Source organism: Durio zibethinus, chromosome 1 (assembly GCF_047325235.1).
Source record: "Durio zibethinus cultivar Kanyao isolate XHJ-2024 chromosome 1, ASM4732523v1, whole genome shotgun sequence".
NCBI lineage: Eukaryota > Viridiplantae > Streptophyta > Magnoliopsida > Malvales > Malvaceae > Durio > Durio zibethinus.
In genome coordinates this window covers 38,309,622-38,337,471 of record NC_143162.1, presented here as the reverse complement: position 1 = coordinate 38,337,471, position 27,850 = coordinate 38,309,622, and the positions used below count along the sequence as shown (strand labels likewise).

General features: G+C 35.4%; 3 protein-coding genes across 11 annotated transcripts; 1 reads left to right on the top strand and 2 right to left on the bottom strand.

Annotated features, from left to right (window-relative positions):
- Positions 1 to 61: 61 nt before the first annotated feature.
- Positions 62 to 9,306, bottom strand: LOC111312921 (uncharacterized). Of its 4 annotated transcripts, none has more exons than XM_022913666.2 (13): positions 8,784 to 9,306; positions 6,521 to 7,637; positions 5,657 to 5,881; positions 5,350 to 5,570; positions 5,006 to 5,080; positions 4,505 to 4,576; positions 4,322 to 4,420; positions 3,759 to 3,830; positions 3,559 to 3,673; positions 2,562 to 2,630; positions 2,156 to 2,456; positions 1,956 to 2,037; positions 62 to 941 (listed from the first exon to the last, which is right to left on the bottom strand). In XM_022913666.2, exons 1-13 carry the CDS (start codon positions 8,916 to 8,918, stop codon positions 453 to 455), a joined length of 3,072 nt encoding a protein of 1,023 aa, XP_022769401.2. In that variant the 5' UTR covers positions 8,919 to 9,306; the 3' UTR covers positions 62 to 452. The 4 variants fall into 4 exon arrangements, with proteins under 4 accessions (XP_022769401.2, XP_022769402.2, XP_022769403.2 ...); XM_022913667.2 differs by having other exon boundaries at positions 1,956 to 2,034; XM_022913668.2 differs by having other exon boundaries at positions 5,663 to 5,881.
- A 696-nt stretch (positions 9,307 to 10,002) lies between these two features.
- Positions 10,003 to 14,042, bottom strand: LOC111312922 (uncharacterized). Of its 5 annotated transcripts, XM_089741506.1 has the most exons (5): positions 12,160 to 13,992; positions 11,814 to 11,986; positions 11,259 to 11,383; positions 10,826 to 11,176; positions 10,003 to 10,750 (listed from the first exon to the last, which is right to left on the bottom strand). In XM_089741506.1, exon 1 carries the CDS (start codon positions 13,931 to 13,933, stop codon positions 12,185 to 12,187), a length of 1,749 nt encoding a protein of 582 aa, XP_089597632.1. In that variant the 5' UTR covers positions 13,934 to 13,992; the 3' UTR covers positions 10,003 to 10,750; positions 10,826 to 11,176; positions 11,259 to 11,383; positions 11,814 to 11,986; positions 12,160 to 12,184. The 5 variants fall into 5 exon arrangements, with proteins under 5 accessions (XP_089597632.1, XP_022769406.2, XP_089597628.1 ...); XM_022913671.2 differs by lacking the exons at positions 10,826 to 11,176; positions 11,259 to 11,383 and having other exon boundaries at positions 12,160 to 14,042; XM_089741502.1 differs by having other exon boundaries at positions 10,003 to 11,383; positions 12,156 to 13,994.
- Positions 14,043 to 17,005: 2,963 nt separating this feature from the next.
- On the top strand, positions 17,006 to 27,847 carry LOC111312919 (RAD3-like DNA-binding helicase protein). Of its 2 annotated transcripts, none has more exons than XM_089741449.1 (29): positions 17,006 to 17,749; positions 17,893 to 17,986; positions 18,454 to 18,529; positions 18,682 to 18,746; positions 18,851 to 18,895; positions 19,010 to 19,110; positions 19,193 to 19,334; positions 20,167 to 20,228; positions 20,304 to 20,377; positions 20,465 to 20,535; positions 21,134 to 21,221; positions 21,294 to 21,366; positions 21,456 to 21,551; positions 21,923 to 22,031; positions 22,464 to 22,557; positions 22,638 to 22,721; positions 22,811 to 22,967; positions 23,191 to 23,378; positions 23,696 to 23,740; positions 23,921 to 23,949; positions 24,032 to 24,153; positions 24,401 to 24,448; positions 24,707 to 24,831; positions 24,955 to 24,975; positions 25,090 to 25,241; positions 25,480 to 26,407; positions 26,529 to 26,600; positions 26,955 to 27,068; positions 27,152 to 27,847. In XM_089741449.1, exons 1-29 carry the CDS (start codon positions 17,365 to 17,367, stop codon positions 27,167 to 27,169), a joined length of 3,678 nt encoding a protein of 1,225 aa, XP_089597575.1. In that variant the 5' UTR covers positions 17,006 to 17,364; the 3' UTR covers positions 27,170 to 27,847. The 2 variants fall into 2 exon arrangements, with proteins under 2 accessions (XP_089597575.1, XP_022769400.2); XM_022913665.2 differs by having other exon boundaries at positions 26,943 to 27,068.
- The last annotated feature ends 3 nt before the right edge of the window (positions 27,848 to 27,850 follow it).

The window sequence follows — 27,850 nt, the reverse complement described above, 5'->3', positions numbered from 1 at the left end:
GAACATTTTCTACTGCTGAGCAAGCGAGGCAAACTACAAAGCAATCTAACTACCGTCTCGATGATAATCAAAATATAAAGTCAATGCAACTTAAATCAAAACTCAAAATAACAGAAATTTTTTTTGTTTTCTTTTGCGGTCAAGAATATGGCACTTGAACTACAGGCATGTTTCTCCGTCTCATTCTGGCATGCCAACCCCCCCCCCCCCAAAATGTCGCCATTTAAGTACAGCAAGGCCACACCGAACAATTTTACAACAATCCAATTCTATGTCGCAGAATATACAGCACACAGAAAAAGGTGGACAATCAACAAAAACTGAACAAAACGAAAAAATGAGTAGAAGAGCATGACGGGGAAATTTGTTCACTTTTTCTTCTCCTTGATCTTTTTCCGGTTTTTTTTTTTTTTTTTTTGTGGGGGGGCGGTGGGAGGAGGGGGATTTACCAGCTAGAAAGCACTCCATTCATCAGAACCTTTCTTCGGACTCTGATGGTCTGATGAGACTTTAAATGGACCGCTGGAGCCAAACGGATCACTGTCATCAAAAGAGAATCCATGGCCAAAGTCTTTGGTACTACTTATGGAGTCAAACCTAGTGAGCGTCTCAGGTTGCTGTGAAAATCCGCTGCCAAAGTTTCTGCCACTGTTTATGGAGTCAAACCTTGTGAGCCTATCTGGTTGCTGTGAAAAACCACTATCGTGCATGCTGAAAGAATCAAACGTGGAGAAACTGTCAAACTGATCCCTCGATGCCTCACTAAACCTTGCTGGAGAGTTTCCAAACTTGGAGTGCGGAGTGCTGGGAACAGAGTCTTCAAACGTAAATGGACTCTTCTTATCATAAAAGCTTTCAGCACTTGGAGATTCTGTTCTTGTTGGCTGCACGCCAAAATCACTTGATCCAAAAAAATCTCTATGCTTCTCAGAGTCTGAGTCCTGCCATGTGATATTAAAGATTGAGAATAAATATGGCAATATGCAATTAATCCCATCTGACCAGAATAGGATCATAATAAGCAAATCAAAACATTTCATGCTTGTAAGAATCAGAGTTTATTAAGGGTAAGCTAGGTATAGCAACAAAGTTTCTGCATTTTGACTGAGAGCTCCAAGGTTCAAGTTGCAGAAACAGCCTTCCTGCAAAGTAGAGGTCCCCCACCCCCCTCCCACAAACAAGGAGGAGGTAGAAAAAGCAGAGATTGACCCTGCTCAGATCCCACAGCCAGGAAGGAGGCTTTACCCACAGCACCTTCTTTTTTTATATATATGTTTAGGGTTTTGGTATTCTGGATAGATAATCCATACAGTCTCTGTTACAAAAGGGTGGATATACTACAATAAGGACATAAGAATGTCAAGTCCAAAGTGCCAAACTACTAGGCTGTTTTCAGCAGCTGGGTCAAATTCAGATCGTCTTCCAAACTAAAATTTCAAGAAACCAATTCAATTAAATTCTATGGTGCCAATTATTGAAGGAAACAATTTCCATCCTTGTCTGGTGGTAAATATATATATTTGTACAGGTCATTGACTTCTATGAATGTAATGCACTTGTAAGAAGGACATCTTTTTCTTGTAAAAGCATGCCAACTTGCACAATTACAAGGATCCCTTAATATAAGCTATGACTAGAGTATGCTGTTGGATTTCAATCAGAAGAAGGAGCAAAATTTGTTATCTTACTACCCCACCAAAGCCCTAGTCATGCACCGAGTACATAGTGAACATCTTGGCAGAAAACTTCACACAAGGTTAAGACAACAAAAAAATTCAGACAAACCAAAAACATATTCCAGGGAAGTTTGAACTGGCAAGCAAACTATAATTTTTTTCCTATCACCAGACAGGGGACACAACAGTTGACTTAGCATTCTACAAAATGGCAAATCTATGTAACCTAGATTATCAAAATGCTAAAAACGGAAGTGTCTTCAAGAAGTTCAGGCTCACCTTGGTATTAACAGGATTAAACCCCCACACAGAGTCTGTATCATCATTATCAAAGGTCCCCCAAGCTGATTCATCAAAACTTCTGTCCATAAAAAATGAACAAATTTGGCAAGAACAAATGAGTAAAAATGATCAATAGAGAGTTGAAAGACAGACAAAACTTTGAAGTGAATTAGGAAAAAAAAGTTTCTCATTCTTACCGATGGGTTTCTGCGTCTGCTTCAGTACTCTTTCCAAAATGGTCATCAGAAAATTGTTGAGATGGACTTTCTAGAGAGTTTCTTCCAGCAGGACTGCCACGAGGACTTCTGGCTGATTCATCTTCACTGTGTGTGTATGCAGACTCGCTCTCGAGGGCATGTTCACTAGCACTGAAAAGATTCCCAGTTTTATCATCCACATATGAAGAGGAATCAGGGGTCAAGCTACCATCTGGAGATGCTTTTCCTCTCTGAGAGACAGGCACATTTTTCACATCAACAGTGAGCTCATTGCCAAATCCTGAAATTTGAAATGAAATATCAGACAAATAAAATTGTTAGAGATCCCCGACAAATTATGCAAAACTTAATTTGCAGAATTTACAACAGTAATGGAAGGAAATACCTTCATCTTCAAACTTATCCCACTCTTCATCCCAAAGAGCTGCTCCCTCTGGAACTCCCGGTTGCCAACCTTAAAAAGGCATTGCATGTGAAAAAGCCAAAAAGATCTCTAATTAGTAGATGGAATTGTCTTTACAAAAAATGAAAGGGTCATTTCAAATACAAACAAAGATAATTGGTATAATAAATAGCATATATCAGAAGTCTCTGTCCTTTCTACTAAACCAACTAGAGGATTCTTTAGATCAAAAACAACATGACAAATGGACTTTTCACAGTTCTATGGCAAACGAGAATCTAAACAGACATAGGCATCCCAAATGACTGTGGGAGTGTAGAATTTTTGGTGCCAAAAATTTCTGAAAGGGTAAAAAAGGGGTAACCCATCCTCACTACCTGTTTTTATTGCCACTTGTCAACTAAACACATGTCAAAAGGAAAAGGAATAATATGGGAAAACAGTGTTAATTGTTTATTTAGCAGATCCTATTGCTTTTAAATTATTAGGAGAAAGGTACACATGGAAAATTAAGAGTGAAATAATTTGACTTTTAGAATGGTACCATTTTAATTAGGAGTTGGGACAACTGAAAATGGAAAGGCAAAAAGTTGTGGGATAGGACCATAGGGGGAGTAACCTTGAAACCATAGAACAAACACACAAAAAAAAAAAAAGAAGAAATAAAGGGAATGTGAAATAATATATCATGGCATAACTATGAAAATTACTGTAGGAAAATCACCAAACAAAGACACAAACATGCTCCAATAAAATAACATATCCAGTGAGTCTATCAAGCTAAATAACTTTTGAAAAGAAACGTTTAACTTATATAGGCTTCAGCCTTCAAGAAGTTGGATCAAAGAGTGAAGATGCATAGGACAAAACCACACAGTATGATAAGAACATCATACTAAAGTACAAGACTGTACTTAATGGGAGTTGTGTAGAAGAACTTTTTCTTAATAAAAAGCACATTAAAAAAGACTAAAAGTACCTATGGGAAACTCAATTACTGCAGTTGACTTAACATCATATCCATGTTTCTTGCATCGTTCGGTCAGGGCTTTCATTAGCTCCTCAAGATCAGATTGTAAGCGGTCAGCACGGACCTATACAAGCCATGAATGCTTCAGTGTCAGTAAATTTTACTTGGATTCTCCAAACATTTAATACACTTGATTGGTCTAAATTTACCTGAAGAATACCATCTGCACTGCCCCCTTGTTCCATGTTAACAATAGCCTGATGCAACTCTGTCCTCCTCTCCTAAAAACAAGACAATTACAATTACAGTTACAATCACATTACAATTGCAAAAGTTGGTGAAATAAGAAAAGGGGAACATGCTAAATGGTAATAAATAGCGAGTAAACAAGAAGCTGTAGCTGTAGATCAAGTTAAGCAAAGAATGGATGGACATAACAGATTGAAACACACGTATAATTTTATGATGAAAATGAAGGAAAAAGGAAGAGAACAAAGATATCAGACATGTGAAGCAAAGCTTTTTAAAGCAAACAATTCATATCCTCTCATCCTGGCAAAAGTTAATGACTCAACAAACACTCAGCCATTAAGATGAGGAAGTCAACAGCATGGCATTTCAGGCTGGGAAAAATTGATTGGAAGAATCCCTTTGTAAAACAAGGTAATGTTAAAAGCAATACAACAGTTTTCAAGGGTTCCCAAAACCTCAAATCTCAAATAGTCCAAACCAACTCAAGGTCATGTCCCATAAAAGAAAAATTAACCATTACCTGAATCTCACGAAATTTTGCCTCTTCAATTGTTAATTTGGAAGCTATTTCTGCAACTTGTTTGTATTTCTCCTCATATTTCTTCGCCAACATTTCAGCCTGCAATACAAATTGTGAGCCAGAAATAAATAAAAATAACATCCAAATAGATAGAGAAACATTTCTTCAGATTTTAGACAGTACCTCACGCTTATCTGCAATTGCCCTTTCCATGATTTCATTTAGTCTATTATCACATCTACTTTTATAGAGGACCTGACAAAAGTAAGAACATGAGTAAGATGAAAGTTGTATAAGAATGGTAGAATCATTAGGTTTCAAGTTTTCCCTGCATTGGCCTACAATTCAACTCACTACTTATGGCTCTTGAATTAAGAAAATAGTTGAACAACATTCAGGCATTCAAACTAATGAACACAATTTTGAAATCATTAATACAGTGCTCAAAAAGGAACTTGTTTCAGTATGCTGCAGCAAACTAACAAGCATCTTATTCATGAGATTAAACTAATCATTCTAGTTCCCGAATAAGATCCATGATGGGTAGCTTCACTACAGGCTTAAACTTGCATCGGTACTCAGACAGGACCAATCAGCATTTGTTTAAACAAAATGAGTTCTTTTCATGCACATTTAGTTTCTAGAAGACCGAAATCAAAGGAACATGAAATAGAAATTACTCACAAGTTCCTGCATTTTTTCACGGTAGAATTCAAGCTTCTCTTTGGAATCCAAAATCACCTTTTCTGTTCCATCAACCTGCCAAATTTCAAAGAAACATGCTTCCTATTATCCTTCAGCAAGGAATATAAACCATTAAAACAGTAGGTTAGATAAAAAAAATATTTTACAGAAGTGAATAAAAATCTGTCCTCAAACTCTCACCAAACCCAAGGAAAAATAGAGGAGCAAATCAAATGAGTGGTTACATGTCCATGTGTGTGTGTGTTTATGTTGTGTGTATCAATAAGTGAGGGTGAAAGAAAGAGAGGGAAAATATTTGAGCTTTATTATAGAAGATGCCATGCCTTTTTTCCATCACCAATTGCATCTTGGGCTGCTCCATTCACTGAATTCTGCTCACTGTTATCAATTTGGGTCGCAAAGGAATCATCCAACTCTGGTGCTCTTGACTTTTGTTGATTGGGCATTGTAGTGGAGTCAGAAGAAGCATTTGAGGGAATTGAAGGTCTGAAACCAGTTGATGGAGTCATTGCCTGGGCACCCAGCCCTGGCTGCTGTCCAAAACCTAGCGGCAAAATTGTTGTTTATAAAGAGAAATCTTGATTAACAACGAGAAGGATAAAAAATTAAAGATAGTAGAAGCATCCTAACTGATACCAGGATTGGGACCCCAAGCTGCATTTCCATATGAAACATTGGGTTGGCCTGTCATGGACAAGAGCGTCTCATCAAACATAACATTGCTAGGGAGTGCAGATGGAAGAGGACAGCCTTCCCTGTACCGCTCCATCAAATAGAGAGCAAAGCAGAACTCTCTCAAAGAAAGCATACTGTCACTATCCTGATCAGATAAGTCCCACACCTGCTTTAATACCTCTGAATAAGACAAAAGCAACAATGTTAAACATGTTTACCCCAATAACAAAGCACTCAGTAGGATCAATCATGGCAAGGTTTTCAAAAAAATATATCATCAAGTACTGATACCAAACAACGTGCAAACCATAACAAAAAATATTTAATTGAAACGAGGATTTATGGAAAGACACCCTCTAAGAGAATCTAATCATTTCATCACCCTAGCAGCAAAAAAGGAATATTGTACCAACCTTCATATTCAAAAAATTCAGCATCATAAAAGCTAGTCAACAACCACACAACTGACCTCGTAGTTTTTTGTAGATAGGAAACTCCAGTTCACTACCCAGAACCTACCAGAATAAAATCTTAATAACCAGCCTCATTAAAAATAAAATCTCTTATTGTTATAATTCCAATTATATAATAATATTTACAATAAGATTTTGCAAAAAAAAAAAAAAAGAAAGACATTAAACCATAAGCACAACATATGTTTTGGCATCTTCAACAATAGTGAAACTCTGAATAATATTTCTGATGCATAAGAAATCACCATTTCTGTTAAACAAACAAAACAGATGTATCATTCAGGTCATGCATCATATTCATATGATTAAGTGATTTGAATGATAAAAATATATGAAAGAACCATACCTCTAGGTAGCCTCCAGCTCAAAAATAGATTCCTTGCCTGCTCACCAGTTATTTTCCCATCTCTGTCAGTGTCCACTTCCATGAACACTTTTGTATATTTCTGAACATCAGATGGTTTCATTTTTGGCCATGGAAGCTGGGAAATGTTCGAAGCAGCATTCACAGCTCCCACAGAAATCCCAGATGGTGTAACAGGGGAGGAACTTGAGGGCGAAACCTGTGGGGCTGAGGTTAAAGAAGAGTATGCCCTTTGACTTTGACTGCCAGCAGAATGCATTGAGAATGCACTTTGCAATGAGTCAAGTGAATTGGACTTAACTATGGGTTGTGCAACACTTGAAAAAGGTGTAATCCCTGACGAGGTGGGCGCACTGCCTGGAGAAAAAGTTTGTGCAGATAATTCTTGTTTTGGTGCGGATGAGGTTGCAGAAAATGCATCACCTCCAAATGCTGAGTCAGAAGCAAACCCATTTCCAGGAACAACCAGGGCTTTAGAATCATTAGCAGTAGGCTGGGAAGACATTGAAAATGCAGTTTGTGGCTTTGTTGTAGCCGATGGTGTTGATGGAGTGACCCCTCGTGGCCCAGTTGAAGCTCCACCAGTCCTTCCAGCAAGCCAATCACTTGACATGTTTTGATTTGTGAAACTGGGACCAGTAGCACCAGTCGGCATGGGTTGAAGTGGGCGAGCGGTAGAACTAGCAGGCATAGCTTGAGGTTGACCAACTATACTACGTCCCCTAAAGAACTCTGGAGAGGCAATACCTTGAGGAGGACGTGGTGCAGTAGCAGCAGGCATGGTTTGTGCGGGTCTCATTGATGGAATTTGTTGAGAAGGAAAATTCTGCTGGCTCATACTGGCATTTGGAACTCCCAGTCCTCTGAACCCAAGATTTGAAGAGGATGTTGGCACAGCTGCACCCATCTGTGGGGCAGATGTGGGAGGAAAATTAATTTGTGGTGCTGGAATTTTTGCTGCAGCAGGACCATATAATGCTGCCTTGACAATGTCTGGTGTTAATTCACGCCTTTGTGCTACAGTCACAAGCTTGAGAGCATTAATAAATTCTTGCTTACTGAGGAAACCACTATGGCTCTGATCAGCATGCATCCATATCTGCAGTCATAGGATAAATTGATATGAATGAAGCCATAACATGACATCCAATGCCTTGCTCAATTACGTTTTCCATTTGCGCCCACCCACCAAAGAATCCCCCTCTCCCCCCCCCCAAAAAAAAAAAAAACACAATGGACAAAAGCGCGCTAATAAAAAGATCCACAAATAAACCAAGTATCCAACAGGACATACCTTATGATATAAGGAAACTACACATAATCAAACAACCATGCAGAGGCCACAAAATAACTTTAGCACTAGGAAATGCATGTGTACTTAATGCAGTGTAATATTATCATACTAAAAAAAGATCCTACAAGGATATAAGCTCACAAACAGCATAAAACAAAGAAGATAAGGTAAAGGACACATGAATCACTACAAAGTACAAATAACAAGTCACATCTGTATCAATCCAACTCAAGCATCCACAAATCAAAATTTCCAATCCCATAAACCATGGCATTCCTTGTGTGAAATTCCACATCGACCACCACATGCTATGGAAAGTACCCCAAGGCAGAAGGCATGGCATCTATTATTTCAACACAATGAAAACTATTCTTCACATTTTCTCTTCCACCAAACTACAAACATAGTGATCATTATCCACTGACTTGTAGACTGTTTTATGTCAGCTTTGATTTAGAGTAACAGACAGTACATCAACAGAATATAGAACAAAATAACTGTGACTGGTTCAGCAGCTCGCAAAGGTGAGTTTAAACAATTAAAGCATGCATAAGAAACATAGTCACAAAAGACCAGATAAGTTCCGTTTACAGGATATATCACACTGTACTCCAAACTGCAACAAGAGCCAACCGGACATGTATTTTAATACTTTCAAAGCTTATCAATAGCAGCATCCAAAAGTAGACAACTGAAAACCTAACTATGGGATAAATCCTTGACATGCAAGAAACAAAATCCACATGAACAAACGATGAGTTCGTTAAGAGAAACCTAAAGTAGGAGGGTGATAATTACACGAAACAAAAATAGCAGCAAAATATGTTGAGTTAGTGAGACATTTGATCACCATGTCACAGCCAAATGCAATCCAATCTATATTCGGAAAAGTGAGGTTCGTGGAATTCCGATTCTAATAAGAAATGAAATGTAAAAGAGAGATAGAGGAACCTGAGCGAGGACTTGTTTGGACAAACCGGATCCTTGAAAGAAAGCAACAGCCTCAGCTCCACTAATCCTGCCATCTCCATCTAAATCTGCTCTCCTGAAGTAAACTTCGAATTGATCCTGACTTTGCCCCGCCATTTCAACGCCCCAAAGAAAGAATCAAACAAATCGCAAACTAAATGTATAACTCTCCTAGATCAGACCGGGAAATCAAATCCAGATACAGATCGCAAACTCAAGTACACAGGAATTCTATACGTATCATTTACCACACAAAGGGTTACAAACGAATCGAATCAATTGAAGTTCAAAGTGGGATAAAAACAAAAAAGGTATAAAAAATCTGACAAGACGGTTTTTTTTTAACAAAAAAAATATTCAGAGAATAGGGATAAATTGGGAATTTGGGTTTTGGTGGTTAGATCGAGGAGAGGACGCCAGTGATTTGTATCGATAGATGAAGTTGGAGATCGAAGGCACCGGTTAAATTAAACCAATAAATGAGCGAAATAGGAGAGACAAAGACGATGACGAAGATTTCGTTCTCCTTCAAATATAAGTATATGGGTTGGGCTGTCTCTCTCGATCGCCAGAAACAGGAGGAATCGATCGGTCCAGTTTCTTTGGGGGATAAAAACTTAGCGTGAAATTTTGTTGTGTAAATGTGTAATTATGCTTCCTGTTACATGCGAACGAAGCCCAAGGAAAATTGATGGACGTCAGCTCTTGTATTCCAATTTGAATGATACCAATACCATATCATCTCATAGCAAAGCCCCAAGAGCAAAGTTTTTGGATGATTCCAAGTCAGGGCCATTACTATTTAGCCTTTGTCTTCAGACAAGGCCCAAAGTCGAAGTAATTGGCACCGGATGACATAACAAATGAAATTTCCTTGTATTGGCCACTGCTTCGAATTGAAATGGTGAGGCAGCGACCATTTCTTTCTCTTCTGCGATAAACAAGAATTTCATTTTCCTCAATGGAAATGGGGACTTTCCTATTATTTTAATTAATTTTAAAATTGCATATCTCATTTGTTTAAGAGATTAAGATAAAAAAAGGTAACCCAACAATGGATGGCATTAAAGCCCAAGATCCTATCAAGAAGGTCCATCCCTCAAGCCTCAATTGCCATTTGCCACGATGGAGATTAAACCCAAAGACCACGCTTTTCCCCTTTGTGGGGATTAGTAAATTATGCTAGGCTTGAGACATTAAATAGATGGAAAGAAAGGAATTTAATTTAACCATTGAAACCAAACAAAGGAATTCCATGGCATGACAAGGAACACACATCAATATCTTCTCTTGTAGTTTGATATTATTAAGAGTCAAGGATTGAACACATCAGCTTCCTGATGAGAATAAAAAGAAGAGAAAGGACTGACTAATGAAGCTGATATATTCCAACATTTCCTCCCTCACACCTGATGCATATCAACGACCATTGCTTCAGTTACTTCTGCAGCATTATTTGCAGCAGTGATATCCGCATTTTATTTATCCAATAAGCAGTGAAACCGCTACTTGTACACTATCCTGCCCCAACGTACCAGAATTAAGACCCCAAGCATTACAAAGGTTCAAATTGACAGTCTCCTGCAATGTTCCCCGCACCTGCAACTCGCCAGCAAACTGCATCCTTGATGTAAGCAAGCCCCACCGTCCTTGTTGCTTGAACCTGAGAAAATTGTCTGCTATTCCTCTAACTCCAAATCTGGTAAATAAAGGCACTCTAGGCTTTCCTTAGAATAGTGGAAAGAGCAGACTTCCCTTTAGTCTTGTTACAGCCCAATGAAGTTCTTCATTCCAAGTTGCAATTCCTCTATTCAGCTGACAGAGTTGAAGGACTTCTTCGCTTATGCATTTAGAAAATTCACACTCAAAAGAAAAGATTGTTCCTGGTCTGCTGCATTGAGTGACATAAAACACAACCTCCATCCATATCGAGACTCCATGAAAGCAATCTGTCCATAGAGGTAATTTGTTAAGGGGGCCATACAAGAACAACCAAAATAACAACCAACATCAACGGTACTCACTGTAACAATAAGTTTCCCTTATGCAATCACAAAAAATTGTGACAATGGATAAGATTTTCAAATCTAAAAGAAAGAAGGGCAAGCCAACCCAGATAAGTTCAACATAATCCCCAGCTAATTTGAGAGTTGCAACTATCCCTTCACCCACCCTTCCCTTTTTTCTTTTTGACATAATGAAGATTTCCCTCCTCAATTGATGTCAACTTTGTTCTCCTAGAAGCTCCTCAATCAGCTGACACGATGATGCATAATGTTCTGGTTCAACTAGCCCACCATGCTCTATTTAAGAAATTCAAGAATCAGGACTGCTAATCATTTCTTCATGCCCCCGCCTTGAAGATGCATAACGTCCTGGTTCAAGAGGCCCATCATGTTCTATCTAAATTCCAATGCTAAAACCCTTTTCCAAAATACATGCACCTGCAGATATTACCTCATTTGCAACAAATAACTAAAGGCACTGCCAGGCTACCACAATAGAAGAGTGGAGTCACATGCACATTCAGAACAGGTTTCAAGATCTTGTCCATAGGAACTAGGCAGTGAACAACTCTCTCACTGCGAGCAAAGAACAATCATTCAAAATTTAAAAGAATAAAATCAAAGAGAGCATGCTGAGAAAGAACTAAGTATTCTAAAAAGGCTTCATAACATCATTCAGTACTTCCAAAATGGCACTGTGTACTATTCAGTATTCACCAAATTCAAGGTAATGAAGGCAGACCAGGCAGGCAACCAACCTGGTGAAATATCCAGTCTAATTCACGCTAGTAACAGCCTAACAGGATTTTTCATAATGCCAATGATTTAAGTGGGTTCTGAAACCCAGATATTTACAAAGACAGCATGCTAAATAAAACAGCAACAATCAGCAGATAGTGTTATCAAGACCAATAATTCCTACTATCTATGGAATGAACACCGTAAAGTTGAAGGAGTTAAATCAAGAGACAAAAACGCAACAAAACGAGAAGTAAACTATCCCTACCTATTAGAGATTGAAGGTAAATGAAATGCCAAAGTTACTCCCTCCAATGATGATATGGTGTTTTCTTACTAGTCCCTTCACAACATTGTCCATATATGTGTATCACTTTGGCAATTTGGAGTTTATCCATCATGAAACCCAAGAGCTCACAAGTCGCAAGCTTTTTGGAAAATCTGCACATAAACCAAAACATCATATAAATGGTGTAATCAAAATATGTACTGCAGTCAATGAAATAATTTGAGAAACCTCAAATACAGACTGTAAGAACACCACTAAAATAACTTCTCAGTAATACAAACTAGTTGAATGAAATAGACAAAGTACAAAGGCAAACTTTACTTGCCCTAGTCACAAAAAAATGTGCCGACTCAAAAATGCCAGCCATTAGCACGCCAATATCTCTGAGCATTATCATTAGGGCGAGCATCTTTAACCTTCAAAAATAGCTTGTAAGCCTTCTCTACTTCATTTGAAGCCAGCAGTTTATTATTTAACTTGCTATATATAACTCTGCTTGGGCAAAACCCCTTGTGTAAAGCCTCCTCCATAACAAGCACTGCGTTTTCAAGGTGCCCTATGTTGCAAAGTCCATCAATGACATGCTCATAAACTTCCATATCAGAAGTACGACCACTTTCTTGCATCTCTTGCCATAAATTCAGCAGCATTCCACATTTACCAAATTTAGATAGCCGCATGAGCAATAACTTGTAGGCACTAAGTGATATTTTACAGCCAAATCTCCTAGCTTTCTTATAGATCATCATAGCAGCATGGGGTGGACCATAGCTGCATAAAGGTTCAATAAAAGAGGTTAAAGACCCTGTAGTGGGAACAATCCCTTGCACTAACATTTCTTCAAAAATTTCAAGAGCATCAGCCACTTTTTGAGCTTTGATAAAAGCAGAAATCAGTTTCATGTAAGTATCCAAATCCGGGTCAAAGTTACTATCCAATAAACCCTTGTAATACTTCATACATTCATCAAAATTCCCAATAGAAATAAAGTTAGAAATCAGTGCGTTGTAAACTCTAGCGTCTGGAATGCAGCCCTTCTCCTTCATATGATCAAAAATCTCAACAGCATCATCAATTAGCCCTGCTCTTCCTAAGCCCTCGATAAGGTAACTGAAAGTTGAACAATCTGGACTAAAGCCCTTTGCTATCATTGCTTTGAATATCCTCTCCATTTCACTAACTCTACCTAATTTTGACCACCCACTTATTGTGATATTGTATGTCAGACAATTAAACTTTATCTTCCCACCAACTGCATTGAGCAATGAATTTGCAGCACCTGCATGAGCTCGTCGACACAAACACTGTAAAAGCACATTCAAAGACTCAGTATCACGCTTCAATCCAAGCTCTTCTAAGTTCTCAAGCGTTTCTAAAGCTTTATGCACTCGCCGAGCCCTAACGAAACTGTCAAACACAATTGACAGTGTCTCCAGATCAGGTTGTATGCCTTCTTCCACCATATCACGCAGAACTTCAATAATAAACTTGAAGAATCTTCTTCTACCTAGCGCTTTAATGATTATATAGTAACAACGAATATCTCTAGGTATCCCCGGCTGCTTAATTGCCCAATTGAAAAACAAAACCATAGCTTCACCGCCCAAATTCCCTCTATCTACGACCTTAGCAATGATATCGACGCTTAATTCAACACTAACATTTGACAATGCATGTTCAATTGCAGTTTTACCACTCAATTTTTGAAGAAAAATCCCTCGCAATTTCTCTTCTGGCAATAAAAATTCATCAACAGCTCTACTTTCTATCTGTTTCACCGGATAACTCTCCTTGTACGGATTTGGAATAGTCGAGTTGCGATAAGGAAATTGAAACAAGTCAGAGAGTTTACTGAGAACGCGACTCTCGTCGACGTTAGACTGGTGGTTTATTTGATTAAATGACGGTTCCTTTAATGAGGAATCTGAGAAAAAATTAATGGTTGAAAATGGGGACACAGAAAATAACGAACAAATGGAGGGCAAATGGAACCTGGCTCTGCTAAAACTCAAATTCCATCCGGGGAGTTGCTTGAAATGAAACGCCATGGAAAACCAATTCAGAGTTGCTGGTTCGATGATATGACAAATCTTTTTCATTTGGAGTCTCCAAGGAAAAGAATCACGTTTTTTCTTTGCCACGTGGATTTAAATAATTACTAAGGTGATTTTTTTTTGGGGAATTTATAAATAGAGAAAAAATAAAATTAAAAATCAAAGATCAAAGAAAAAACAAATATACATACAATACTAGAACCAATTATCAATAACATTAATTAATTAAATCCTTATAAAATTTAAAAAAAAAAAAAAACACACAACACGTCTTATCAGAAAAAATTCTAAGAAATTACATTTAGCATTTCCGTCGTATAAGAGAAAATTCTAAAAATTGCATTTAGCATTTTATTTTGCAATTTTTGTTTTTAATTTGTACTATTATGAGCAAGATTTAATAGACCCTAAACTAAGTGCGGCAGCCTCAAACTTATATCCTTGATAACTTCTCGAGTGAGAGAGCCTTTTCAAAATAAATCTTTGTCCAATAAAATCGACTCTCTTCTTGAAGTGGATCTTTGTTACCAATTAATTTATTAAAAAACTGAAAAATAACTCTAGTAAAGCTTTGTTTAAGGAAAACCAAAAATTTAAGTTTAAAGTTTGATAATTATATGAGTTATTTTTAATAATTAATAAATTATTTTTACTTTATTTATTATGAAACAATGTTATTTTTACTCATAATATATGTAATTTACCTTTATGTAAGAAATATTGAAAAAAAAAAAAAGAATCTTAATAAATTTTGAATCATTTTGATCAATCTTGATAAATTTTTCAAATATTTAAAGGGATTTTTAATAAGGGGACATTTGATTTGCGGAATAATAGATTTCGATAAAAAATATGATCTTTAAAAAAATACGATACCCATAATTTTTTTTTTATTTTTATGACATATTGTGTTTAGATTCTTTCATTTAATGTTGAGAATTCACATATATTAAATTCAGAATAATTATTATAATTTCATTTACATATATGATAATAACTTAAATAATTTATTTTTTAATTGAATTATACTATTCAATGCATTTTTTATCAAGAAAGTCTTTAATAATCGTTTTCAAATTTTTATAAGAGATTATTTAAAGTATTTAATGTCAAAAAAAGCATTCAATAATCTTATTTTTTTATTATTATTATTCAATGTATTTTTTGTCACAAAACATCTTAAATAATTTTATTTCATTTTTTTATTATTTATGACATTTTTTATCATAAAACGCTTTTAATAATCCCTTACAAAAATTGAATTGGGTTATTCAATGCGTTTTTTGCTAAAAATACTTTCAATAATTCATTCCATTTTCTTTTTGTTATTATTCAATGCGTTTTTTGTCTAAAAAACGCTTTGAATTATCTCTTCATTTTTTTATGAAAAAATACTTTAAATAATCCATTAGAAAAAAATTGAATAAAATTAGTTAAGGCGTTTATAGTAAAAAATGCCTTGAATAATCATATTTCAAAATTGTAAAGTGATTATTCAAGTTATTTCTGAAAAAAAAAAAAAAAAAAAAAAAAAAAAAAAAAACGCCTTCAATAATCCCTAAAAAAATTTAGAGAAAATAATTAAAGACATTTTCACATAAAAACGCATTGAATAACTCCAATCCATTTAATTTTTTGAAATAGATTATTCAATACGTTTTTTATAAAAAATACCTTCAATAATAATAAAAAAATACAGAGGATTATTCAATATATTTTTTACCAAAAACATATTGAATAATCCTTATAAAAATTTTGAATGAAGGTTAATAGTAATAGAATTTTCTAATTTCTAATTAGAATTTTTAATCCAAAAATAATAAATAAACATATAGCTTTTGTTCTTATTCGAAACGCCTCGTGATCTTTAACCAATTGTACACTTCAATATAATTACCATAAGTAAGTGCTATAGCCTGTTTCCAATACTTAGCAGCTTTATCGAACCAAGCCTTCGTTATTTCAGAATCCCCTTGTCAAATGGCTTGTTCTCCTCGATCAGAATAAGCAGGTCAATTCATTCCCTTATAACTGTACTTGAGAGTTTCCTACCTCATACAGCTTGAAAGTCAATTCTTTTTGTGTATTTTTAACAAAAAATATCTTCAATAATTTTATTGTAAAAATTTGTTGAGATTTTTTAAAGCGTTCTTTTTACAGAAACGCTTTAAATAATCCAATTTATTTTTTTAAGAGATTATTTAATGCGTTTTTCATGTCAAAAGTCATATATAAACCAAATTTTTTTATCAACGAAAACCTACAATTGACTACATTTATTTCCATACATGTTTTTCAATATGATAATAGTTATTTCACAATTTTTTAATCATGTTAAATTTGAAAATAATGTTATTTTCTTCATCGGAATCCTATAATATCATACGGAGATATGAATTTTTGATTATGAGACTTTTGGTACTGTTAAAAATCTGTCAGTTTTCTCTAAAATCATATTATTCTAAATTAAATATTGAAATTAAATAACTAACAGTAATATTTTGGGGAAAAATATATAGATTTACCCCCATTAAACATCCGTTTAAAATTTTTTATGATTCTTAAAATAAAAATATAAGAATTTGGTTGAGATGATAATGCCTCACCTTAAATGTATTAATTTGTTTATTTTAGATATTATTTTGTAAATAATAAAATTTTTATTATATTAAAAAATCGTTATGAATGTGCTGACAAAACCAAGGTAGATTACAAGTTTTACTATTTTAGCATTATAGTATTCATCACTATAACAAAATGTAGTTATATTTGTATCATAAACTAATCATTTGATGAGAATGGGATATGTGGCTAAATAAAAGTAAGCTGACATATTAGACGATATGATAAATGGTTATCCAATCTATTTAAATAGATGGTAGTTGACTTAAAATTCATTAGTTTAATTTACTATTAAAAAATTAAATAATTTTCTTAATTTTTATTTTTATAAATAATATTTTACTTTTACTATATCTAATAAGTTATATTTTGAGAATATTTCACCTATATTTTAAAAATTATATATAAATATTAATAATTTTTATCAATTTATTATATTATGGGCGGAATTTATTCATACCTGGCCCAAATATTTGTAACAACCCATAATTTGTTTTATTTTGAATCTTACCCTCTTATAAAAAGGTTGAACCATGGCAAAGTGTTTGAGCGTGAAAAAGACTCTGACTGGATTTCGTCCACTCAGATCCAATTGGTCTCTTCTCTATTTCCACCGGATGGGCTTCTGCTTATTAATCCACATGCTGATTGGTGATGCGTTTTCGTATGTTTGTTTGTATTTTATATGGGGCCTGGCCCTTTTCTCATTCTGATTAATATGTGAAAATATTTCGGACCGCCATTATCAAATTTCTGAAGCAAAACTCCCGCCAAAACATCTCTTCCCACTTATAAATCTCCAGTCTCAAGCCGTCAAGCGTCCATTTCATACACTATCTCTGGAACCCAAAGAAATGATGTCTTCACAACCTGGAGCAGGGGCAAACCCTAAGCCTAACCCTAACTTGAAAAACTCCGAGAATCCCAAAAATGTGTACAATATTGCGAGAATTCCAGTGGAATTCCCATACAAGCCGTACGGCGCGCAGTTCTCCTTCATGTACAGAGTCATATCAACGCTGGATCGGGCTCAGAAAGAAGGCCGTTGTCACGCCTTGCTCGAGTCGCCCACCGGTACTGGCAAATCACTCTCGCTTCTTTGCTCCACTCTAGCATGGCAACAGAATTATGCGCTCAAGAATCTACAAGGCAATCTGCCCCACTCCACACCTGCTCCGGAGGCCATCACCGATCCTCTCGGTCACGGCGGTGGTTTTATCCCCGAAACGCAACATTTAAGTAAGTTTATAATGTTTTCTCAGCATTCATTGTTTGATAATTGAGGAGCTCGATTTACAGTATTGCTCCAATTTTGAAGTCATAGAATCAGTGGTGTTCCTCCATATTGAAGATTCCCTGACGGGCCTTGATTATTGTCTTAGGCATTCCACCATCAGAGAGTTCACAGCCACCTCAGCAAGCTGCAAATAGCAAGAAAAAGAAGAAAAAGTTGGCTCCTGTCATATATTATGCTTCGTAAGTTTAATTATTGAATCAAGTTACCGTTTTGGTTATTTTATTTTATTATTACTTATGTTTTGTCTTAAGCTGGTTTCTTTTTGAGGTCATACTCTATTTAAGTTACCCTTTTCATTTTTTTGGCTTTCAAACTATCATTCAAATATGAAGATGGTTCTGAAATAATCTGAATTAGTACTTATTGTCAAAATTTGTTGCCTAGCGGCAACGACAGGAGCAAAGATTTGTGGGATAGGTTGAGTGAAAAAGGACACTACAGATTATTCCATTCATTTTTCTGAGATAGAAAGTGGTACTTTCGGAGTTGGTATTGTGTTTGGAGTTATTGATGTTTAAGCCTTTAAAATTCTCCTGATAACAGAGCCAATATTCTCATTGCATCCATCAGTGTAAAAATCTGCAAGAACTTGTATAATTGAATGTGGACCTGTTACTTAAGTACGGTGGTTTCCCATTAACATCAGGAGGACACATTCACAAATTTCTCAAGTGATTCGTGAATACAGGAAAACTTCTTATCGAGTGCCAATGGCAGTATTGGTACGTTTTACCTATTCTTCATTTTGACTTTTTTCTTTTTTATTGGAAAGCTGCTTATCAATAGAGTTCTTTTACATGATTTTAGTTGCCATGTTTCACAAACTCTCTTATGGAAAATTTGTCAGCTTTTGATTCTTTTAAAAATTTCTCAGGCTTCAAGGAAACATTATTGCACAAATCCCCATGTCCTTCGAAAGGAGAATATTGATGAAGAATGGTGCATTTTCTGGAGTCTGACCTCAAAATTTGTTTTCTTTTTTTTCTTCTCCAGTATAATTTCCATTGCTTTTTCATACTAAATATGCTACTGAAATTTGACAGCAAGCTTCTTTTGAGGAACCGAGAGGAAGGATGCTTTGAATATAAGTGAGTTGTTTCTCTGTTTGATATCCATTTATGGTGTCTTAGTATTGGTTGTCCATGATTCCACTGTCAATTTTGGACTAAGTATAACCACAAGTAATTACACATTGCAAGCAGAAATATGCTTAAAGTCAAATGCCATTCCTCACTTAGGAAAGGAGGCTGTCACGAGGTCCATGACATTGAAGACCTTGTCAAAGTTGGACAAGTTGTTAAAGGTTTTCCTTTTCTTTTTCCAAATATGTTTCTACCACTATGTGGCTTTTCAGAATCTGACTAAGGGCTCTTTTCATTTTCCAGGATGTGCATTTTATGCTGCACGTTACATGGCAGATGATGCACAATTGGTTTTTTGCCCGTATTCCTACATCATCAATCCTGTTATTCGAGGAGCAATGGATGTAGATATCAAAGGAGCCATTCTAATTCTTGATGAAGCTCAGTATGTTTCTGCCAACTTCCTCAATCATTTTCTGATGAACATCTGATTGGTTTCTGATAAATTTTTGCAGAAGCAAACATTCTATGCTACCAATTTTGATTTTAATGAATAATTATTTCTATAGATTTGATCTGCCCTTTAATTTGGTTGAGTTGGGGTAGTCAATTTGCCTTTTTTATGGGTTGAAAGTATCTGAAGTACCATAAAGTTACATTTTCTTTGATCTTTCAGTGCTTTTATATGGTTAAGGAATGCTCAAGTATGTCAACCTCCTTAATAAAGGTTGCTAATCCTCAGCTTAGAAACTTGAGGTGGGAGATGATATCCATAGTATCATGTCATTGACCTCTACCTTGGTGGGGATATAAGGTAGAAGTAGGTTCTCCTTATTTCCCCTTGTTTTTCACTTTTCTTTAGTTTGTAGTACACAAACTCCTCAGACTTCTGCAATCTCAGATCCACTAAAAATAGTTAGTTAAAGTTTTTGATTTCCTGACAATTATGTGCTGAATAATACATGCTGCTGCAGTTGATGTTCTGTTTCATTCCTTGCATCTACATAGAAATGATGCGATAGATGTGATTTGGTTGAGCCTAAAGGATGTCCGAAACATCTCTTTAGGATGCTAGCATCCTTCTAGAAGGTTTTGAAAATGATTTGTGTACAATAGTTGAGGCTGCCTATTGCTTGCCAGACTAGATGTATAAACAAACTCAAGTTGTTTACAAATGACTTCCCATGCCATCAGGGATGACTGATTGAGATTTGACTTCCTTTAATATTTGAATTGTTTGCCAAGATCTGATATCAAAAGAGTTTCTCTTGTTACAGCAATTTAGAGGATATTGCTCGTGAAGCTGGAAGTGTGGATCTTGAAGAAGATGCTTTGCTCAGTAGGTTAAGAAACTTTTACTACTACTTTATCATGCTAGGATTCTAATTCTTATAGCAATTATATGCTATGGAAGAACTGCAGATGGAGCTAGAGCAACTCCACATGATCAATGCCTCAATTTACCAACCATTGTATGAAATGACACGGGTAGGGAAAGTCATTTCTTGAGCAAGTCAGGTCTGACATTACAATAGTTAATTTGTGGTTCCAATCATTGGTGTTGTGAATGTGTAGGACCTAATAGGTTGGATTGAGCAGAGGAAAAGCAAATTAGAAGAGCATGAATTTCAGCATTATTTATCCTTGTAAGTTTTGGAAAGAACCTTATTGTTGTGGTTATCCTTATCTCTCCTCGTGGAACTGTCATGTTGGCCAATATAATTCAATAACCTTAATCTTTCTTTTTAAGCACACTTCACATTCTTTTTAACATCTACTTTATGGTCTGGCGCTCTCTTGAACTAACTGAGCTTTTAAAAGCTGGATGTACTCTGTAAAATGCATTATGTCTGCAATCACATTGAAACTAGATTGGTAATATTATATTTTCTTGCATAGTTACTGTTCTTGTCTATAGGAACCTTTTTGTATTTATTCTTTTCTCTATTCTTCTTCCCCCTAACCAGTGTTTTTTATTTTTCGTTTTTGTACTATTTAGATGGTAGACACACCCATGTTCATATAACAGTTTTAGGGATAATATACGTTTTTCATCCTGTGACATGTTATGCTTGCTTTTGTAATAAAGAAATTAATGAAACTGTCAGTTTTCACCTTAGTTCCTGCAAATAATATTGAATGAGAAGGTTTTAACCTAAGTTTTATTAGGTGTGACTCTCATGTTTGTTTCTGCTAGCATTTGATTTAGATGGTCTTTTATGTTTCTATTATCATATCTTATAGCTGGACTGGTGACAAGGCATTAAGACAACTTGAAGAAGCTAACATTTCACAGCAATGCTTCCCTATCTTGCTAGACTGTGCAACAAAGGTACTTTACTTAGCAACACTTTGAGTCTCGATTTTTACTTTTACACTGATTATGAACCACATTTTATTCAAGGCAATCAGAGCTGCTTCTGATGCAGAGTCAGATGTACCTCATTTAAGTGGCAACTCTGTGATAGCCTTGGAAGGTACATATTTTCTTTTTCATGTTTTTAGCTAATTAAAAACCCTTGCAGTCTTAATATTGGTTTTGACTATGTCAAGAAATGCATTACAGGGCTGTTCTCTTCACTGACATATTTCTTCTCAAGAAATGGTTCTCACATGTTTGATTATCAGCTTGCTCTACAAAGATATCTTAAAAAGGATGGCAGTAAGTGCTTAATGAATTTATTAATATGTTTTTATTCTGTCATTTTGATGTGGACAGTATCCATCTCATGCTGTGAGTAAACTTTCAGAGAAAATATCAGCCATGTTAATATTAGTAAATGAGATGATTGATATGTTGATTTTGCAACTTCTAGGCAGAGTCAAGTTTCATAGCTTACAAAGAATTTAGATAATAATAGCCATAGGTTGATAGAATGCCGCTGGTTTATATTGTTATTTGTTCTCTTTCAATTGCTATGAGAGTTCAAAAGTTTCACTAGAGAACTCGGTTTTGGTTATTGACTTATTGCCTTTGTAATTTCTGTTCTTTTGATTAAAACAGAAAGGTTATTGACAGTATTTTGTGTACAGAAAATGCTTTTGGCAGTTGGATATGTTCTTTAAGTTTGTGGTGCTTAAATCCAGCGGTTGTTTTTAGAGACATTGCTGATCTTTCATTCTCTGTCATTCTAACATCTGGGTAAGATTGATCCTTATTTGAACATTTCAGTTGCTGCCCTTGCATTAATGAACCTTCTCTGCATTAACAAATTATTTTCAGCTTTGTGCAAGCTTTTAGTATCTTGTGTCCCAAAATTTCCTAGTAAGTTTTACACTAGCCAAGTCAAAGCCAATAATGCCATTAACCACTACTACTTATCTGGAAGGACATCTTCTCCAAAAGTATCTTTTTAATATCTGATTGATACACATAATATATGCTGTCATCCCATCAGTGTGCCAACCTTTCAGAAGGAAGTTGCCATATACGATGCTGACACTGTGATGCAATTTAGGGATGGTTCTCAAATTTACGTTTATGTCCTTTTCCATTTACTGGTTTCTTCGGGCTCATTGCATTTCCAAATAGTTTTTCCACTTTTAATTTTAATAATAATTTTCTGTAATTTAGGACGTTGTCACCAATGAACTCATTCTCATCTGAACTTGGAGTTCAGTTTGGAAACTGTTTGGAGGCTCCTCATGTTATTGATGTTAAATCCCAGGTACAAATTTTATTTGCCTCATTCTTATGATTCTTATTTCCACTTGTTTCACGTATGAGTTATCAACTTTTCTGTTGTAGGTGTGGTCTGCTATAATCTCTCATGGTCCAGGTAATTATCGATTGGATGCAAGTTACAAAACAACTGATCAATATGCTTTCCAGGTATATTGTTTTTTGAGGCATTGTTTTTTTGTTTGATCGAGAGTGAATTATTTTTTGACATTAGCATATCTATATTTTTCGTTCTGAAGGATGCACTTGGTAAATCCTTAGAAGAAATTTGCAAAATTGTTCCGGGTGGCTCTCTTATTTTCTTTCCAAGTTACAAGCTGATGGAGAAACTTTGCAATCGTTGGAGAAAAACAGGCCAATGGTCGCGACTTAATGCTAGAAAGCCCCTTTTTGTTGGTATTGCATATTTTGTCCCTTTCCTAGATCTCATACGATTGAGCGCAATGCTTAATTTTTGCTAGAAATTGCAATTTAAAACTTCGTTTCTCTGCATATTTGGCTGGACCTTTGTATTGATGTTGAAGATGGCCTGATTTACTCAGCATGTATAACTCATTATATTGTTCATGCTTGGATATCTCTTATTGGATTTAAATCTGATCTAGTGGTATCTGTGCAGAGCCAAGAGGAGGTAATCAGGAAGAATTTGAAACTGTTATGAAAGATTATTATGATTCAATATCTAGAGGCAAGAAAGCAGCTCTTGGGAGAAAGAGAAGGATGAAAAAAACAGAAGACAATGTGATAGAGTCCACAGAAGTTACTAACCGTAAAGGAGCTGCTTTTCTTGCAGTTTTCAGAGGAAAGGTTTGCGTTGCTTCTTTTCCTTCTCAATTCTTGACTGTCAGGAGACCACTTCTTTTTTTTTTTTAATAAAAAAAATGGTTGGTTTCTTTGTTCTACTTGGGGACAGAGTATCCAAGTGTGGCTACTTTATATTCCTGCAATTGATTTGGTCAATTTGGTCTGTTTTGGACCAATTTGTGGAAATACAATTTTTAACGTCTTATGTCTTACTTGACAGTTTTTGGTACTTTTTAATTGTGGAAAAACATTGGCACTTTTTAATTATGGAAATACATTATGTGCTTCACTAAAAAATTATTCATATATTTTCCATGCAGGTCTCAGAAGGCATAGATTTTTCTGATGACAATGCTAGAGTGGTGGTATCCTTTTGCCTTGTTCTTTTCTTATGTTTCAGTCATTAACTTTGCGCTTTCTGTCCACTTATACATGTGTTCGTTTTTCTTCTGAATAACTGCTGTTTGCTTACACCTTTAAAAGCACAAAAGCTTATTCCGTTGTATGATTGTTAACTGTTAATTGTGAGTTCTTGACTACCTAAGATAGTTGTTGGCATTCCCTTTCCGAATGTGTACGTACTCTTACCTGTTGCTGAAGTTTTCAAAGAAAAATAAGTCATTTGTCTCGATTTCTGACTCCTTTAGACTTTGCAGAAATGATATTCAGGTCACATTAAAGAAGAAATATAATGACACTTACAAATCATCTAAACACCTTCTCAGTGGAAGTGAGTGGTACTGCCACCAAGCCTTCAGAGCTCTAAATCAGGCTCTTGGTATGCCCTGTAAATTTTCAACCTTGAGATTTATCTATTCGTTCACTCTTCCTGTACATATTTATTAGGTGATTTGATAATACTGTAGGTTCAAGTATTTGAATGATATTTTGGTTATATACATGTAGTTGATTATGTCATTTAAGCATATATTCTCCCTAAATTTCCCCTTGAAGAAAAAAAACAGTTTCCTAATTTTTATGTACTTCAAAGGGGTATTATTTGATAACTACCTTTTATTCTGCAGGACGCTGTATACGTCATAAATATGATTATGGAGCCATCATTCTATTAGGTAATGATTTTGAATTTGGTGATCCATTTGGTTTGCTGTGATTTGCATATCTCATGAATGGGTAATAAGTATTCTTTATTTTTTTTACAAATTTTCTAGAAAAGATCCGAACCATTTAATTTTTTAATTAAAATTTGGCTTTCGGTATTTTGCTGCAGTTGAGATAGTATTCTTCATAACATTGTGAAAATGGATAGTAATATTCACTTTCTTTTTTAATGTTTATTTAAATGGAAATATATATTTTTTTGTGATCAGATTGGCGTTTTGAGCAAGAAAAGTATAGAGCATATATTTCAAAGTGGCTAAGGCCATTCATTAGAAAGTATGAAAGTTTTGAGAGCACATTAGACGAGCTGAGATCCTTTTTCAGAGATGTCAAGGTCCCTTTTGAGTGCCTTTCTTAGTATATGTTCCTTTCTTTCAAGCCATTAAATTTTCTTGTGCCTGGACTGTTGTTCAAAATGGTGTTAAATAAGGTTTTCTCTGCCTTCACTTGTTTGCAGGACCTGGTTGGCAAGAAAAAGGTTTGTAACTTGAATTTGAATAACTTTAATGGGGATTATTCCCTTTCTATGGATCAAAGCTGAGGATTACCAGAAAGAAAATTTCAACTTAACCAGTCTAATCATTGTGGACAGCAACCACCATCTTTGGCAAAATATGACGCCACTTTTCCCCAAATGAAGCTTCAAAGTGATGTTGCAGTTCAGACAAGTGTGCAAGTAGATAAGCACAAGAAAATTTGCAAAGAATATATTGATCTAGAATGTGGCTCTCCTAAAGATTCACGGTAAACGATCAACACCTCTATTCTCTACTGAGTAATGAAAGGAAACTATATGCTTGTGTATGCCATTTGACTGATGAATCTGGCTGTATCTTTTAAGAGATTTTTGTTGTTTGGTCATTTGCTTGCTTTTGGACTATTTTTGATGTTCTTTCTTATATCTAACGGTACATAGCTAATTTAAAAAAAAAAAAAAGAAATGTCACACTGGTATAATTGGCTTGAAAGCATCTTCTTGCAGGTGTTTTGAGACTTCATCAATCACATTTTCCAGTGAAGATCCAGATTTTCTCATGGTCAAGGAAACACCTTTTGTGGATTCTGTTATCTCTGTAGCTAGTCCAGGTTCCTTATCTAAGTATGGTAACTCTGGTTCAAATATAATTCAGGCCTCAACTAAGTGTCCGGATCAATTTTTATCTCAGCCAATGTCTTCAACAAGCCTGAACGAAGAACCTTCCATTTATGAATCTATGACGATGTTCACCCCCGAAAAAGGTGCCGATCAGAATACCTCCAGCCTGATACCAAAAACAGAATCACCTTTGAATCTTAGTGTTTGTTCTTATATCCAAAAAAGGAGGAAATTCATGGGTTCACCCTTCATTAACCTTGTTGATGAAGGAGGCAGTGATACACCTGCTCAAATTCCAGGTTCTATGAGTTTCGAGGAACTAGCCAATGGAGATATACCACGCAGAATTGAATTTGAAACTAGTTCAGCAGAAAACAATCCCAAGGAATCAAATATTCCATGGCCGTTGGCTACTGACAATACTATTTTCTTTTGTCCTGTTATGGATAAGAGATTACGAATTTCCTGTTTACTCTGCAGAGGCCCTTTAGGCCGCCCTGAAAATCAGCTGTATCTTAGTTGCTCATTGACTGTGTCATCAAAAGCCTACGTATTATCTCTTTTTAAACAGAGATTCATTTGTCGTGATTCAAATACACTACCAACCGTAAAAGTTATAATAACTGATATTTCATTAGTTGATCCAAGACTCTGGAACAGAGCTCTTGAAGGTGACAGAGAACAGGGCATTTGGCGTGAAGATGATGGGTGTGTATTCAAAAAGGTCTTTTGCCCCTTCTGCAGTAACCCTAACAATTGTCTTGGTGTGCAAATCAAAGCAGCTGACGAAAAAAATTTGCAGTTGCTAAATAAGGTAGGTTATTTAAACTTTGATGTCTTATAACTTTGCATTTTTTGTGATTCTTCTAATAATGTCATACTCCCTTTTTTATATTTTTAGAAGGCTTCTTTGAGACTGATCTTTTCATCTGTAGATACTGCTTTACTTTGATTTTCTAGAAATTAAAAATCCTGAGGATGCAGGGGACGAGGCAGCAAAGGATAAGGTAAGTTGTAATTTTAGGCCTAATGGTTCTTCCATTTATTCCTTGTCTTTTCTCGATATGTCATGATACTAAGACAGCTTTCCCTTTTTGTTATAATGCTGAGAATTAAGGATAAAATGGAGAAATTTTATAGTTTTTCATTCATCCACTTAGCATTCATGCAAAAGAAGACCTAGTTACATGCTTTCCAAAAATTTTGAATGCTAAAAAGTTTCTGACTGGACTTGCTGAAATTGTTTCCATAGGATTATAGGATTTAAAAGAAGGCTATTTTCAGTCATGGAAGTTGTTTTTGGCTGTCTTATCTATGAAAAATACTAACATTAACACATATTGTTATAGGATTTCTTGCAGGTTAATGGCTCAAGCACGGACAAGACCGCTGTTTTAAATTCCATTTCTAAGTTTGCATATTCCCCGAAGCAGCCAGGCTTAGGAGGGGGAAGCCGAAGGACTACAAAATCAAAGGTTAGATACAAAGAAATGCTTTGAGAATCACAAGACATTTAGTCCACTCTAATTCCTAACATTTTATATTTATTATCTTGCAGCTAAAACTTTCTAAGTAGTGCTAGGCATACACATGCCATTTGCCTTTACATACTTTCGCCATGCTTTTTTTTTTTTGGTAAAGCCTCGCTTGATGAGATGTGGGTTCTTGCAAGATGTGCATTTTGGTGAATTAACTATTTTGAGTCTGATAGATACCTTAGAGCAAAACCACCTTCAGCAACAATTATGGTCTTCCAGGCCTATTTTATGAAGCTGGGGTTTGCTGTTTGATAGGACATTTTTTAAGTTTTAGTTTTGCTCTCTCATCAATTTTGTAGTTCCAGATCCAGAATGTATGTGACTTGTATAAATATATATTTTTGTAACTATGTAGTAAACAAGCAAAATGATCTAATGACTTTGTATGGAGTAATTATTGGTTATGTAAATAGAGAAAATGTTTGTACTTCTAAAATCTTCATGTAAAGTAAATGCATAATCATTTTACTACCATATATATTGTAATACTGATAGTGATAGGATGCATAATCATTCTTTACTATTTATTATCTAATTTTCTTCTCATCTCACAAGGAACTAGGAAGATGGAGGATGAATGTAGCATACCATAGCATTTGTAGCTGCTTATATTATGTTCGATTATTCATGTGCATCTAAGCAACAAATATGTAGGACTTCAATATCAATGGTTACTTAGAAGCTACGAAAGCTTTGAACTGATTTTGTTCACTCAAAAA